The sequence below is a fragment of the Podarcis gaigeae genome, assembly GCF_964106915.1.
Source record: "Podarcis gaigeae genome assembly, chromosome: 11".
In the NCBI taxonomy this organism is placed as follows: domain Eukaryota; kingdom Metazoa; phylum Chordata; class Lepidosauria; order Squamata; family Lacertidae; genus Podarcis; species Podarcis gaigeae.
Window position 1 is genome coordinate 64,765,381 of NC_139687.1, and position 16,562 is coordinate 64,781,942.

At 54.1% G+C, this 16,562-nt stretch overlaps 1 protein-coding gene across 2 annotated transcripts; it reads left to right on the top strand.

Moving 5' to 3' along the window:
• The first annotated feature begins 193 nt into the window (after nt 1-193).
• On the top strand, nt 194-14,010 carry TAF1C (TATA-box binding protein associated factor, RNA polymerase I subunit C). Of its 2 annotated transcripts, XM_083702666.1 has the most exons (13): nt 194-285; nt 986-1,098; nt 1,197-1,292; nt 2,284-2,354; nt 3,160-3,398; nt 4,222-4,350; nt 4,449-4,566; nt 6,272-6,343; nt 7,843-7,978; nt 8,165-8,293; nt 9,518-9,695; nt 10,739-10,876; nt 12,787-14,010. In XM_083702666.1, exons 2-13 carry the CDS (start codon nt 1,036-1,038, stop codon nt 13,956-13,958), a joined length of 2,541 nt encoding a protein of 846 aa, XP_083558792.1. In that variant the 5' UTR covers nt 194-285; nt 986-1,035; the 3' UTR covers nt 13,959-14,010. The 2 variants fall into 2 exon arrangements, with proteins under 2 accessions (XP_083558792.1, XP_083558793.1); XM_083702667.1 differs by lacking the exon at nt 6,272-6,343.
• The last annotated feature ends 2,552 nt before the right edge of the window (nt 14,011-16,562 follow it).

A 16,562-nucleotide genomic window follows, 5' to 3' on the forward strand; every position in this document is an offset into this window, starting at 1 on the left:
CAGCCCGCTGGTGGCCGGGTGGGGCTGCTACGGGCAGGTGCTGCCCGACCCCGCGGCGCCCGGGCAGGTGAGGGGGAGGGGCAGAGGGCGCCCTGCCTTCCTTCCCTCTGGCTGCCGCCGGGGGTGGGCAGTGGGACCCCCCTCCCCCTCGCCACCAACGGCCCCCCCTTCTCTTTGCCCCGCAGGACCCGCCGCGCTTCGTCCCCCGCCGCCTCCCGAAGGCCGTCGGAGAGAGATGGACGCCCAGCGAAGCCGCCCCGCTGCCCCTGACGCCGCCCACGGCCGGTGGGTGAGCGCCCCTCGGGCAGGAGAACGCGGGAGCCCGTCGGGGCGCCGACCTGAATCATATAGGGGGTGGGCAGGTGAACAGATCACACGCCACGGGGCACGCAGGTCATTTCAGTGGCAACCCCCTGGCCCTAGGTCAGAATAGCCCGCGGGGGAGGCCACCCCCCCCGTCTAGTCCAGCATCCTGGTGGCACCGTGGGCAAAGAACTGAGATAGACTGCCTCTCGGCCTGGAGGCTCCCGAAGAGCATCGGAAGACCCTGGCTGCTGGATCAGGCCAGAGCGGCCGTCCTGTTTCGGGACCCTCTTCTCCCAGGGGCCAAGCTGATGCCCAGGGAAACCAGGGGGCAGAAGACAGGCACAACTCTCCCCTCCGCTGGGCTTTGCTGCCTCTGGAGGGAGAGCGGAGCCATTGGGGCCGCCAAGAGCCTCTCCTCCTCCTCCTGGAATTTATCCAGTCCTCTTCTCAAGCCCTCCAGGATGTGGCCATCCCTGCCTCCGGTGGGAGGGAGTTCCACAGTTTAGCCATGCCCTGCTGGCAGCTGCTTCCTTTGGAGTCACCCGGCAGGCTCCTGTGAACTGGCCGTTTGCCTTCTGGGGTGTCAGGCAGAAGCCTCTGCCTGGAGACATTGGGGCTCAGCCTGTGCCCAAGAGGCGCCTGCTGTGCCGGTGGCAGACAGACTCTCCTTCTCTCCCAGGCTGCAGGGTGCCCCCCGTGACTCCCCAAGACATCCTTTTGCAGGGCCTGATGCTGCGCTCCTCGGAAGCCACCAACTCTGGCGCTCAGGCTGCCCTGGGCTTCCCAGATCAGGTAGTCAAGAGGGGGCCACTGGAGGGGGGTGTTGGAGGGCATCTGTGGGGGTGAGACCCCGGGCAAAGGCCCAGCCTGTCCCCTCTCTGCTCCCGCAGCTGGGCGCCTTCTTTGTGGACTATCCTGACGTGGCCTTTGGCACCATGGGGCAGCTCCTCCAGGACAACTTCCACCTGGCAGATGTGCCAGTCCAGGTGAGTGGCTCTCCCTTGTCGCTGCCCAGAGAGTTGGGTCCTGCCCCTCTGGTGTGGGGCAGAGCAAAGGGATGCTGGTGGAGGGAGGAGCCTCCTTCAGGCGGGGAGTTTGTTTCTTTGTTTGTTTGTTTGTTTCATTGATAGCCCACCTTTTAATACATGCCAGTAGCACCTTAAAGACCAACTAAGTCAGTTCTTGGTATAAGCTTTCGTGTGCATGCACACTTCTTCAGATACACTGAAGAATATACACCCCCGTATATGATTCAGGTCGGTGTGTATCTGAAGAAGTGTGCATGCACACGAAAGCTCATACCAAGAACTGACTTAGTTAGTCTTTAAGGTGCTACTGGAAGGAATTTTGTTTTGTTTTGACTATGGCAGACCAACACGGCTACCTATCTGTGACTTTTAATACATGGTAATCCCCACAGAACTCTAGCCCAATAGTTGCCATTAATTTGATTTGAACTGATTTTAGAATGAATTGATTTTAGATGCTGTATTATTTTACTGTTGTTAGCCCGGCTGAGCTTTGGCTGGGGAGGGCGGGATATAAATAAAATATTATTATTATTATTATTATTATTATTATTATTATTATTATGGATCTCCCCCTCCTCTTTTAATCCCCCCAACAATAACCCAGTGAGCTGGGTTGGCCTGGGCCCAGAGGCGCTGACTGGCCTAAGGTTCCTTAGCTTCATGTCCAAAAGGGGGATTCGAACCCTGGTCTCTCAGTCTGACACTCTAACCACTAGACTGCAGTGCCGTCGTGACTTGAGGCATGCTTGGTCTCCCCGTTCTCTTCCGTTCCCTCCTGGCTGCCCCTCTCTTCTCCTCCGTCAGGAGGAGCAGCAGCAAGTTCTGCTGTGCATCCTCAAACTCTCCCCACAGCCCTGCCAGGTAGGCCAGCCTGAAGGGGGGGGGGAGAGTGAGACTCTTTCTTGGGGCTGCGCCTGACCCTCTTGGCTGCTTCCATCCCCTGCAGAGGAAAAAGCGGCGCAACGTCTGCCGGGTGAGCCACCTGCTGAAGCACATCGATGCCCCTGATGCCGTGAGGTGAGTGACTCGCCTTGGTCAGGGTGGGGGGCAAAAGCGGGGCAGACGGGTCTTGGGGCTGGCACTGTGGGTTAAACCACAGAGCCTAGGGCTTGCCAATCAGAAGGTCGGCGGTTCGAATCCCCGCGACGGGGTGAGCTCCCGTTGCTCGGTCCCTGCTCCTGCCAACCTAGCAATTCGAAAGCATGTCAAAGTGCAAGTAGATAAATAGGTACCGCTCCGGCAGGAAGGTAAACGGCGTTTCCGTGCGCTGCTCTGGTTCGCCAGAAGCGGCTTAGTCCTGCTGGCCACATGACCCGGAAGCTGTACACCGGCTCCCTCGGCCAGTAAAGCAAGATGAACGCCGCAACCCTTTACCTTTAACTTTTTAGATCAAGACCACCCCCGGAAACATCATACATGCATCACAGAAAAGGCGGTCTAAACATAAATTTGAATGTTTTTTTTTCCTCCTGTCCTTGTTTATCTTCTGTCTGGCAGGTTACTTGATTGGATTGCCTGGGTAGCCTGGCCAGTCTTTTGTAATGATAAATACTTAGTTCCTGAGCCAGGTCACAGGCTCACACCCTATTCATATCTTAAATGTGCCCTTAAGACAGGATTTGTGAAGGAAAAGACAATGGGGAGGCTTTTCCATTTTCCTTTGACCTTGCAGAGAAAGCATTTGGTCAGTTTGGGACAGTTGGGGAATCAAAAATGGTTCCAGGTCAGTCTTCCTGTGCTGACCTATGTACGTGCTCGGTTGGCACACTTATGAACATTTCACATATATCTAAGACCTCAAAATTCCTATTGCACCCCACAGCTGCAGCTTCTTTGGGGGCAAGAGCATCATGCGCCTGTGCCGGGACTGGCTCTTTGAGCTGCCCCTGGAGCTGATGGCCGACTGGCTGCACGAGGACCTGGCGGAGCAGTGGAGGCGCCTTTCCTTCGACGAGACCCCAACCGGGGGGGCCTTGGCCTGGCTGCCCAGAGAGGGCAGTGGGGGGCCGTCCTCCAGGGGCTGCCTGGTGTACCCCTCTGGGGAGGCCATGAACCAGCTCTGTATCCTTTTCCGTGGGCAAGAGGCGCTTGGTTGCAGCTGGCTGGCGAGGGAGAGCTCTGGGGCTCTGACCTTTCTTATAATAATAAATAATAATAAACTTTTATTTATACCCCACCCTTCCCAGTTCAAAAACCGGGCTCAGGGCGGCTAACAACAAATTTAAAACAATTATAAAAGTAGCATAAAATATGGTATAAAGACATGAATAACAATAAAATTCAAAAATCAATTAGATAATCCCCAGGGCTAGCTGGCTGAATTGGTCCTACTTGGGACAGTGAGGAGACCAGGGGAGAATTAGCTGTGGGGTCTCAGAGTGGGTGATCTTCATAAAAGGGGAGGAGGAGGGAAAGAAGGGGAATAAAAGATCAGGCTGAATTCAAATTAAAGGCCAGGCAGAATAGCTCTGTCTTAAAGGCCCGACGGAAGAAGGTTAAATCCTGCAGGGCCCTAGTCTCCTGGGACAGAGCATTCCACCAGGTCGGAGCCATCACTGAGAAGACCCTGGTGCAGGATAGTCTGACTTCCTTAGGGCCCAGGACCTCTAAACTATGGTTATTCATGGACCTTAAGGGCCTCCGCGGGGCAGACCAGGAGAGGCTGTCCCGTTGATACCAGGGCCCTAAGCCACAAAGGGCTTTAAAGGTCAAGACCAGCACCTTGAACCTGACCCTATACTCTTCTGTGGATCTTGCATGTGGGTTTTCTGGGTGGTCTCTCCCCACCCCACCTGTTTGTCGTGTCCCTCCCCCTGCCAGACCTCTCCTTCCTCTCCCTCGAGACCCGCCCCCCGTACCCCTTCCTTAGCTGCTCCTTCATCAGGCTTCCAAGACGTGGCTCTGAAGCCCACCACCAGCGGCTCCCTGAGGCCTCGAACCCGCGGCCGCCCTGCCCAGTTTGAGCTCAACGGCCGGGTCCAGCAGGTGGCAGCCGCCCAGGTGGACGGCATTGGTGAGTGAGGCGTCCTCCAGAAATCGCTGCCCTTTCTCCCCCAGTATTATTCCGAGGGTGCTAAGCCTGGTCTCTCTGCTCTGCACCCCCATGCACAGACTTTGTTGGGGTGCGCTCAGATTACCACTGCGGCGCATGGAAGATGAAGCTGGGAGGAGCCCCCATCCTGCTCCAGGTGGTTGGCACAGAGACCCCCTGCTCCTCCATCGCAGTCAGGTAAGAGGGAAACAACGGGGGCTTGGCCCACCTTTTAATTTTTAAAAAAACCTGCCCTTGTGATGTGGAGGCAAAGTCATGTTTGGGTACAGCCTCCTCGACTCTCTGGCCCTTCTTGTTGCGTTCCAAAGGCAAGGAAGGATTGGACCCTGATTAATAAAATGCACATGAGGCTTGGCCAGCAAGGCTCTGGGAGGCAGTGCGAATAATAATCCGTCACACCCTGGCGCAGGCCCCTTTATTAACAAAAGAACGTTTAGCACAGCACTTGTCAGAACCAATCAGATGTCCTGTGAGCATTTCAAAAACATCCCCAGGTGGGACAAAGTCAGATCAGAGAAATCCTTGTAACTGCAAAGAAACTATTTCCTACTTGAGCATGCATACATAGGTAGAGGTAAAGGGACTCCTAACTATTAGGTCCAGTCGTGGCCGACTCTGGAGTTGTGGCGCTCATCTCGCTTTACTGGCCGAGGGAGCCGGCATACAGCTTCCGGGTCATGTGGCCAGCAGGACTAAGCCGCTTCTGGCGAACCAGAGCAGCACACGGAAATGCCGTTTACCTTTCTGCTGCAGCGGTACCTATTTATCTACTTGCACTCTGACATGCTTTCGAACTGCTAGGTTGGCAGGAGCAGGGACTGAGCAAAGGGAACTCACCCCGTTGTGGGTTCGAACCGCCGACCTTCTGATCGGCAAGTCCTAGGCTCTGTGGTTTAACCCACAGCGCCACCCGTGTCCTATGCATACATAGTTCAGAGTAAATAAAATAGGAATCAAGGAGGAATGCGTTTAGCAAATCCCAGAGGTCATAAACAGCAGTAAACAGGAAAGGAAGGACAGGTAGTATTTGCCATCTCGTTGTGAGCTCTCTTCCTGGCCCTTAAAATCTACCTAAAGATTAACAAACTACATCAAAGCTACTGGTGAAGCAACCAGTCAGAATGCTGATACGTGCCTGTGAGGCAGAGAAAAGGAACAGTAGAGAAGATGGGCAGAGATGCAGAGGCTTGTGGGATTTGATCAGAAATTATTGTCAATGAACCAAGCCCAGTTAAAGCAATGCTTTCATGGCTGACACAATGGCGTGCTCCATTTTTCATAATTCCTCATAGCAATCCCACCTGACCTCCACACTTCTCATCAAAGGGGTCTCTTCAGCTTTCCCGGGGCCATGAGACTGTTCTGTGTGTCCCCCCCCCCAACCACCCCCCTGGCCCTCTCTGCATGCCCAGAACACTGGATTCATTATCCTTTTATCTAAACGAAGAAGCACCACGTTGTGAAATTCATTAAAAGATCAGACTGTTGGAAAGAAGAGAGAGAAGTATTGCCAGCCCACAGAGAATCTCCTGGGGAGGGGTGTCTGGGTGCCACCACAGAGAAGGCCCTGCTGTGCTGCGTCCCAGCCAGCCCCCCCCCCCCGATGGCCGCAGAACCCCTTTTTATGTGTATTGCTAATGCTAACCATCCCTTAAATGTTCTTTATTGCTCGTGGTTAACTGATCTTAATTGATGCTTCTAATATTCCTTAGCAGTTTTATTGCAAGCAAGTCTAGTGGGGTGTAAATCTTGCTACTTGAAGATGGAACGGGGCTTGAGAGGCTGCAGTGGGGCAGCCCTGGGGCTGGAGCTAAGTCTGGGGAGGGGGCGAGGGTCTCTGCTTCCCCTGCTGGGCATGATGCCTCTCCTGTCTCCCTTGCAGCCCCCACCTGCCTGGCGAGCTCTCCTTCTGCACGCACAGCGGAGCTCTCTATGTCTGGAATGTGGAGACAGGGTGAGCACTTGGGGGGGGGCTAATAAGGGCCCCCCTTGTCTTGTATGCAGATGAAGATGGATGGGGGGGGGGAGAAGACATGCTTGGCCCTGTCTCTGGAGGGGAGGGGGGCAAAGGGAGAGTTCAAAAGCCCCTGAGGATGACATTTTGGAGTGAGGAAAGGAAAGGAAAGGGAATGAGAAGTTACTTTGGAAAAGCTTTCTTCCGATTTCTGCCCCCTCGAAACAGGCAAAACAGAGAATGTTGAAATTCCTTGGGTGACTTTCTCTCCCAATAAACAAAGGGCTGTTTTTTAAAAAAATTGTGGAGTTGGAAGGTTCCCCAGGGGTCATCTAGTCCAGCCCCCACACACACAAAGCAGGAATCTCAGCTAAAGAAGTCCTGGCAGCTGGCCATTTGACCCCTGTTGAAAAACCTCCAGTGAAAGAGAGTCAAGTGTTGGAGTCGTCAGCGACTCAGCCTTCGTATTTGGGGCTTCAGGTTTGAGTATTGTAAGAACCCGGCTATGTAATGAGATGCCCCGGGGGATGCAGTTGTGCCCTTCTGATCTGCAGACTCAGAGGCGTTCGAAAGGGAGACCTTCCCCCAATGCAACGGGGTGAGGCCCGTGCCAGCAGCCACCCTGGGCCCAGTCCCAGAAGCCAGCCCCTTCTCCTGCCCCTTCCTGGAAGATTCAGGAGGGATAAAAGGAAGTTACCGTATTTTTCACGCCATAAGACGCACCTGACCATAAGATGCACCTAGTTTTTAGAGGGGGAAAGCAAGAAAAAAAAATTCTTTAAAGGCAGCGCTGAGCAGAGCCTGTATGCATCCCAGGCTCTGCTCAGCGCTCACTTTAAAGAGCCATGTGGAGCGTGTGTGCGGTGCTTGCAGGCTTTTCCCCGAGGAGGGAGAACGGCAGCCCGTCACTGACAGGCTGCCCTTCTTCCTCCTCAGGGAAAAGCCCCCAAGGGCCACACACACGCTCCGTGCGGCTTTTTAAAGGGAGCACGGCTCTTGGGGGCTTTTCTGGGAGGTGGGGGAAGGGACAGAGGCGCTAAGCCAGAAGCTAGAACAGTGAGAGGGAGTGCTACGCAGCTCTCCCTCTCCCTGTTCTGGCCTCTGGGATAGCCGTGCAGCCTGCATTCGCTCCATAAGATGCACACACATTTCCCCTTACTTTTTAGGAGGGGAAAGGTGCGTCTTATACAGCGATAAAGTTCGGGATTCATGCAGCCCATCGTTAGACTGTGGAACTCCCTGCCACAGGAGGCAGAGATGGCCACCAGCCGAGATGGCTTTAAAAGAGGATCGTGTTGGTGGGTTTCTCACAAACATCTAGCTGGCCCCTCTGAGAACAGGATGCTGGACTGGCCGGATCCAGCAGGCTCTGAATATCCCCCAGAGCTGTGTTGGGCTGGCACCCTGAGGCTGGCATGGAGTGCAGGTGAGCCATACTCTGCCCCCGCTAGAAGAGCTGAGCCAAGCGCCAGTCCGTCATGCCCTCTCCTTCTTGCCAGGCTCCAGCGGCTGCACCAGGACAGTGAGACCCTCTTCTTCCGGGACCCTTCCCCTTGGCGATGGAGCGAGTTTACTGCCCACCCGCGGGTGCTCAGCTTTGCCGACCGTACTGGCCTGGTGGGAATTGACCAGAGGGTGAGACTCCGGGGGGGGGGAGGTGGTCCGGGGGTGGAGGCAGGGAGAGGAGATGCTGCAAGGGGGCTCCGCACTTCCTGCTGCTGCCCCACCCAAGGCAGGTTCGGGGGACGAGAGGAGCCCCCAGGGGTGGCGCCAAGGGACCCTGCTCTCCGGGGCTCAGGCTGCTCCTCTCGGTTCCCCCAGGTGTCCTCTCAACATCGCGTGGAGCTCTTCAAGGTGGGGGGCGAGGCCGACTGCCAGCGGGGGGAGCGCGTGGTCCTCTCCAAGTATCTGGGCCAGGCTGAGCCCTACCAGCACCTCGTTGCCACGCAGGTGAGTGCCAGGGCTTTCCTCATCCTCCAGAGACGGGCACAGGGGTCCTTTTGGGACTTCCCAAGCTGGAGGGGGGGGGTTAGGGTTAGAAGAAGGTTTCATTTTTGGAATAATAAAATTTCAGAGTAGTTTTTACAGTTAGATCAAAAATTACTGATTTGGTTGTACTATTAGAAATACATAGACCGATAATTCTGAAATTTATTGTGAGGATTAATAAGTTAACATTATATTTGGACAACTTTTTTGCTGTACTTTATTGGAAGGATGATAATAATAATAATAGTAATAATACTACAACAAAAATACTGTAATAATAATTTATTATTTATACCTTGCCCATCTGGCTGGGTTTCCCCAGCCACTCTGGGCAGCTTCCAACAAAATATTTAAATACAGTAATGCATCAAACGTTAAAAGCTTCCCTAAACAGGGCTGCCTTCAGATGTCTTCTAAAAGTCTGGTAGTTGTTGTTCTCTTTGACATCTGGTGGGAGGGTGTTCCACAGGGCGGGCACCACCACTGAGAAGGCCCTCTGCCTGGTTCCCTGTATTCTCACTTCTCGCTGTGAGGGAACCACCAGAAGTCCCTCGGAGCTGGACCTCAGTGTCTGGGCAGAATGATGGGGGTGGAGATACTCCTTCAGGTATACTGGTCCGAGGCCATTTAGGGCTTTCAAGGTCAGCACCAACACTTTGAATTGTGCTCGAAAACGTACTGGGAGCCAATGTAGGTCTTTCAGGACCGGTGTTACATGGTCATGGCGGCTGCTCCCAGTCACCAGTCACCAGTCTAGCTGCCGCATTCTGGATTAGTTGCAGTTTCTGGGTCACCTTCAAAGGTAGCCCCATGTAGAGCGCATGGCAGTAGTCCAAGCGAGAGATAACCAGAGCATGCACCACTCTGGCGAGACAGTCTGTGGGCAGGGAGGGTCTCAGCCTGCGTACCAGGTGGAGCTGGTAGAGAGCTCCCCAGGATACAGAATTGACCTGCGCCTCCATGGACAGCTGTGAGTCCAAAATGACTCCCAGGCTGCGCACCTGGTCCTTGAGGGGCACAGTTGCCCCATTCAGGACCAGGGAGTCCTCCACACCCACCCGCCTTCTGTCCCCCCAAAACAGTACTTCTGTCTTGTCAGGATTCAGCCTCAAACCCTTGGGGTCCCTCCCAGCTCTCCAGTTTGAGGAGTCTGTGTGCTGTGAGTGTTGTTCTCTCCTTCCGCAGTTCTCGGTCTACGTGCTGGACGAACGCTTCCCCCTGGTGCCCGCCCTCAGCTGGGAGCACATGATGCAGCGGCCACCCATCTACGGCCTCCTCAGCCCAGCCCTCGCTCCGCAGCGCAGCCACAAGCTCCTCCTGGGCTCCCACCACGACCAAGAACTCTTGCTGCTGCAGTACACAGGTGGGGGGGGGGTGAGGCAGGGGCTGGGGGGTGCAGGGAGTGGACCAGAATGCCCCACAATTGGCATATGCACTTACTGGGGTCTGAGCGGGTGGTGGCTGACCAGAGACCTTGGGCTTGTGGCGGAAGCACAACAGAGATGCCCAAACGCCTCTCCTGCCCGGAAGTGGGCTGTTGAAAGAAGCAGAAGGACGGCGATGGCTTTAAAAGAGGAGACAAAATTTGGGGCGGGGGGAGTTGGCCCCTGGCCAGGGTGTCCTGGCAATGCTCCTGTGGTCAGCAATGCTTCTAGATCCCAGTTGATCCAGCGGCCAGGACGTTACCGTATTTTTTGCTCTATAAGACACACTTTCTCCCTCCTAAAAAGTAAGGGGAAATGTGTGTGCGTCTTATGGCGTGAATGCAGGCTGCGCAGCTATTCCAGAAGCCAGAACAGCGAGAGGGATTTCTGCGCAGCACTCCCTCTTGCTGTTCTAGCTTCTGGCTTAGCCCCTCAGTCCCTTCCCCCACCTCCCGGAAAAGCCCCCAAGAGCCATGCTCCCTTTAAAGAGCCACACGGAGTGTGCGCGCGGTGCTTGGGGGCTTTTCCCCAGGAGGGAGAAGGGCAGCCCATCAGTCCCTTCTCCCTCCTCAGGGAAAAGCCCCCAAGAGCCACACACACGCTACGCGCGGCTCGTGAAAGGGAGCGCTGAGCAGAGCCTGGGGTGCATTCAGGCTCTGCTCAGCGCTCCCTTTAAAGAATATATTTTTTCTTGCATTCCCTCTCTAAAAAAATAGGTGCGTCTTATGGAGCAAAAAATACGGTATGCTCTCGCACTCCTAAGTAGGACACCATGCAGCACTGAAACTATAAAGCCCCCTCTGGCAAGGTCTGCTGGTGCCCCCCAACTTCAGTGATGCAAGATTGGGTGACCCCACCCCTTTGGCCTGATCTTGCTGCTCCAGAGCTTTACTGGTGGTATGAATCCTTGGGGGTCACAATGGGTTGGCTGCGCTGGGAGATGCGGTTGTGGGCTGGCTGACTGACCCACCTCTTTCCGCAGGTGGCGCCGACACCCCTTGCCAGCTCTGGGGCCCCCCACGGAAGGTCCCTTCCATCCTCGAGAGCCTGCCCCGCTTCCCTGTGCAAGTGCCCATCCGGCAGGAGGCTCTGCGCCAGCGTCTCGCCCTGCCCACCGCAGGTACGTAAGGGGGGGGGCTTGAGCCAGATCTGGAAGCAGCTTAGACACACGCCCTCCCCCAAGTGGTGAGCAAGGGCAGCTGTGCGACCAGTCCCTTCAAAATCCGACCGAAAGGAGCGGACTTCATAGAGGAGACCATGTCCAGGAAAATGGTGGGAGGCATTGCTGAAGAGAGAATTAGCATGTATGTTGAAGAACAAGCCTTGCTTGAAGCAGAACCAGCATGGCTTTTGCGAGGGGAAATCCTGTCTCATTAGCCAATGAGAATTCTTTTCAGAGAGCCCACAAGCAAGAAGAGAGAGGTGGCCCCACCAGGGTCAAAAGTTTCCCGGGCTTAGGGCAACTGAAAACCACTGTACAGCTCAGGGAATTACAGTGGTACCTCGGGTTACATACGCTTCAGGTTCCAGACTCCGCCAACCCAGAAATAGTACCTTGGGTTAAGAACTTTCCTTCAGGATGAGAACAGACCTCCAAGTGCTTCAGGTTAAGAACAGTTTCAGGTTAAGAACGGACTTCCGGAACGAATTAAGTACTTAACCCGAGGTACCACTGTACTTTTAATTAGCAATCTCCCATTCAGCTTTGAAATGTTGGACTAGTGTAATTTAGCTCTTGAAATATAGGAGCTGTTTGTTTGTTTTTTAAAAAATATTTTTATTGCTTTTCTATTTTTTTCCATTTAAACCTACTTTTGACATGCTCATCTTAGCATCTACTTCCCTCTCTCCCGCTTCATGGTTTCCCAATTTATATCTTTACATCCTAGCATTTATTAGTTTTCCCTTTCTCTGATTTTAATAGGAAGAGGGTACATATCATGAACATTACAAGTCTTCTTACAACCCTGCTAGGGTTGTTAATTGCTTACAATGTTCGTCTCCCGCCAAGGATGCTGGACTCTCCTTCCCTGGAGGTCTTTAAGCAGAGCTTGATGCCCTTATGCCCGGGGTGATTTGGTTGAGATCCCTGCATTGCCGGGGGTTGGACTAGATGACCCTGGGGGGCCCTTCCAAGTCTTAAGATTCTGTGATTCTGTGAGTGGTGTGGACAGATGTATTTGTGTAGTGTAGTGCTTGAGTGGTAGACTCGTAATCTGGGGAACCAGGTTCGGGTCTCCTCTCCTCCACCTGCAGCTGCTGGGTCACCTTGGGCCAGTCACCCTTCTCTGAAGTCTCTCAGCCCCACTCACCTCACAGAGTGTTTGTTGTGGGGGAGGAAGGGAAAGGAGAAGGTCAGCCGCTTTGAGACTCCTTAAAGGGAGTGAAAGGCGGGATATCAAATCCAAACTCTTCGTCTCTTCTTTTGTGAAAGAAGATGCTCCACAGCCCTGACCCCTTTTACTTTACTTTTACTTTATTGCTTTATTACAGTCATAGACCAGCATAATTAATACATATAAATAAATAAATAGCATAACAATATGAATCTAAGCGAATAATCATGAAATAAAAGGGAGCAACAACCAAACGTAGATTTAAACATATACATTGTTGTTGTCGGTGAGTCGTTTAGTCACGTACGACTCTTCGTGACCCTGTGGACCAGAGCACGCCAGGCACTCCTGTCTTCTATGTTTAATTAAGTTTTCTAAACATATACATAGAAAACTTAATTAAGCCTAGATAAGGGTGAGTACAAATTTATAAGAAAAATTAAAAGATCAACACAGCTGTATGGGGTGGGCTTCAGAAGTGCAGATCCAACAATATGGGCCTTCAGTTTAGGATTCAGTTGTAGCATAGACCATTCTTTGTTGGATATCTATCACGGCAGCGTGAAATCTGGTGACTGAACATGTGACTTCTGGGCTCTCCTGACCCCTCGAAATGAGGGGCCGGACTCTCTGGCCGTGCCCTCTTTCCTCCACCAAGTGCGGCCCCCCACTGACGGTTCTCTTCCACCCTCAGGCATCGCAGCCGCCCTTGGTCAGCAGGGCCAGAGTCAGACCCTGCTGGTCTTCCAGCTCTCTGAGGCCGGCGATCTCTTCTACCAGCCCTTGCTCCACCAGGAGGAGGACGAGGAGGAAGAAGGAGCCTCTGAGGGGCCACAGCTGGCCCCCGAAGCCCCGCAGGAGGAGGAAGAGGAGGGTGCCCCCCGAGGCCCTGACGAAGCAACCAGATCCTGCGAAGGCTCCCCTCCACCGCCTGCCGCGCCCGCAGCACCCCTCCCCCCCCCTGTGGCTGCCCCCTCCGCTTACCAGCGCTGGATCAGGGCCTTCCGGAAGGCCTGGAAGCGGCTCCCCGAGGCAGCCCAGGGCCGGGCGCGGCTGCCGGCCGTCCTTAGCCAGAGCCGCCTCTTCGCTCGCCGGGAGCTGCGGGAGCCGGCCGGGGATCAGGCCCCCTCCTATGTGGAGGCCCGGCAGCGCCTGCACCAGGCCATGCGGGAGAAGCGGGCCGTGTGCCCCTGGGAGCCGGCTGGCAGGGCCCCCTCGCCCCCAGGGCTGGAGCAGGAGGGCCCCCCGGGGGAGCTGGGCCAGCGCCTGGCCGCCTCCTGGGCCGGCGGCTGGGCCGACTGGTGGCAGGAGAAGCTGGGCGCCACCAAGGTGCAGAAGCAGCGGGCGCTGAGGGAGCAGCGGCGGAGGCGCAAGAGGGCGCGGGGAACCCCCAGCCTCTCGGGGAGCTTCACCTCCACCACCAGCTACCAGTCGGACGCCAGCGACTCCTCCTGGTGGGCAGCCAGCAGCCAAACCCCCAGCGAGGCCCCCACCGACTCAGAAAGCCTCTACTCTCTGGCCTCTGCCACCGTGAAAGCCCCCTGCCTGGCACCCGAGTCTCGCGTCTCCGTTCCCTGCTCCCCGACTGCTTCCCAGGGCCCCCCGCCCGACTCCCAAGGCCCCCGTGACGCTTCCCAGGGCTCCCCCTCGTCCTCGCAGCTGCTCTCATCCCAGACCCTCTCCACCCGCGGGATCCCCAAGGAGCGCCGCCAGACCCTCCGCAACTACCTGGCCATCTTTGACGAGCCCGACGAGACCCCGGCCGAGCTGCCAGCCAGCCAGGCCTCCAGCCGCGGGAGCCAGCGCCCCCTCCCCTCCTCCCAGGGCTCCCAGGGGCCCCGCAAGAGACCCCGCATGGGCTTCTGAGCCCCGCTCCTCCCCGTCAATGGAATAAAGCTGACTTTCTGCCCAGCTGGGCCTCGTGAGTCCTTTGGAATCTCCTCCGACAATGATTAACGACCTGAGCCTTTGATGAGGCTCCAAGCACGTTCCCCCATTAGGCAGAGTATCCAGCAGACAGGGAAGGAGCCGAGACAATATGAGCTACATTGCAAAGAGATTTATTCCTAACTACGCAGACAGAAAAGAAATATACATGCGCTCTCTGTGAAAGCAGAGAACCAACTGAACAGCAAAGGAACGGGAAACCGTAACATCACATCTGTCTTCCGTGAGACTTCCAACAGTCTGAAATCTCTGGAATGCAAAACAGAGTCTTGTGACTCCAAGCAACTGCACAGTGGCAACACACAGAAACCTCACCGTGGCTTCCCACCTCCTCACGGGGGTCTCATCCCGGGGTTGGGGGGGGCCTTCCCCACACACACAGCAGGGTCCTCCTGTCTCCCCACCCCAGTGGGCTGGGCACACAACCTGCCTCCTCTGCCCTTTCCTTTTTTATATGCCGTATATACTCAAGTATAAGCCGACCCACATATAAGTCGAGGCACCTAATTTTACCACAAGAAACTGGGAAAACTTATTGACTCAAGTATAAGCCGGTTCACCACACCAGAGGCTGGCAGCAGCAGCAGCAGAGGAAGGAGCAGCCAAAAGGACCCTCCCTCGAGTATAAGCCAAGGACGGGCTTTTTCAGCATTAAAAATGTGCTGAAAAAGTTGGTCATACTTGAGTATATAAGGTATATAATATTTTATTGAGTTTCCATTTTATAATATGTAAATATATCCTTATTTTTCACATTATTTTTTGCTCATATGAGCTGGTCAACTCCCCTCCTGCCTCGTGGTTACGCCTTAATTCAGGCTTCCTCAACCTCGGCCCACCAAATGTTTTTGGCCTACAACTCCCATGATCCCTAGCTAGCAGGACCAGTGGTCAGGGATGATGGGGATTGTAGTCTCCAAACATCTGGAGGGCTGAAGCTGAGGAAGCTTGGCTTAATTCTTCACTGTATCATCACATTTGTACCTCTTCCTGTTTACATTTCATCCATTTCAACTATTACGTTTTCAAATAAATATAAAAAGGTCTGAATCATCAACATTGCAAGTCTTCTTCAGTCAGTCCTGCTGGTGTTGTTAATTCTTTGCAACTGCCTTTTTGGAAAGCTTGATCACGGCTGGTTTCGGATTCTTCCTGTCAGCTTTGCCAGTTCTGCGCATTCTGTCATCTTCATCTGCCCCTCTTCTTTCGCTGGCAATTCCCGTGGCTTCCATTTTGGGGCCAACCAAGTCCTTGCTGCCCTAGTTGCATACAACTGATTTTATACTGAAATGATTTTAGAATGTTGTATCATTTTACTGTTAGCCGCTCTGAGCCCGGCTTCGGCTGGGGAGGGCGGGATATAAATAAAATTTTATCATTTATTATTATTATTATTATAAACAATTCCTCTGCCTTCCTTTCCTTTCCTTCCTTTCCAGCCTTTCCTCCGGGGGGTTGGACTAGATGACCCTCAGGGCCCCTTCCAACTGTACAGCTCTCTGCTCCCATGGGCTGCTGCCTCCACCTGGCTCTGCCCCTTAAAAAAACCTTTCAGTTATGGGGCCCGGGGGGGGGAGGGCTGGTCCACTTAGGGGGCCCCAGAGTGCTGCGAAGGGATGCAGGATTTGACACCCACTTCAAAGCAGGTCTTTCCAGGGCTGGGGGTTTTGGGGGGCGGCTTCCACTTTCATTTCCTCCCCACCAACCCCCCCTCCCCATGGCTTGGGCTGTGTAATGATGGCGCATAAGGAGAGCTGCTGGATCAGGCCCAAGGGGACCCTCCTTCCCAGTGGCCCTCATCTGCAGGTAGACTGCTTCTGGAGCTGGAGGTTCCTTAAGGTAGGAAGAGCCTGCTTGCCGGATCAGGATAGGAAGGGGTGGCGGGCAATAGGTCCAGCCCCCTCTTCTCGCTCCGGATAACCAGTTGCCCCAAGGGGGGAGCCCTCCAAGGAGGATCCCAGCACAGGAACAACCTTCTCCCCTCCAGAGGTTTTCAGCAAATGGAATTTGCAAGCATTTCTGCCTCTGACAGAAATGGGAAGTTTTTAGTGTTTGATATTTTATTGCTTTATTATGAATAATAATATTGTGTTGGGAGCCTCCCAGAGTGGCTGGGGAAACCCTGCCAGATGGGTTGGGTATTGACGCGCAGAGTTAATAAGGCAGAGTTTTAAAGAATAAGAGCTTTACTGAGTGAAAATAAACTTCTTCATAAACAACATGGTTCCAAACAGTTTGAGATTACACACTGCTCACAACAGAGGCAGACTGACTCTGAAATCTTACAGAGAAGAGAGAAAATGACTGCTAAGTATAAATATATTATTATTATTATTATTTATTATTATTTATTATTATCATCTGACGCAGCAGAGCCGCAGCCCTCGAGAGCCCGCTCCTCCACAAAAAGCCATTCAAGGCCCTCACTGCCTCCAGGGCCAGATTTACGTATAAGCCAAACGAGCTCTAGCTTAGGGCCCCACTCTCTTGGGCACCCCAAAAAAAATTCAAGGGGAAAAAGCT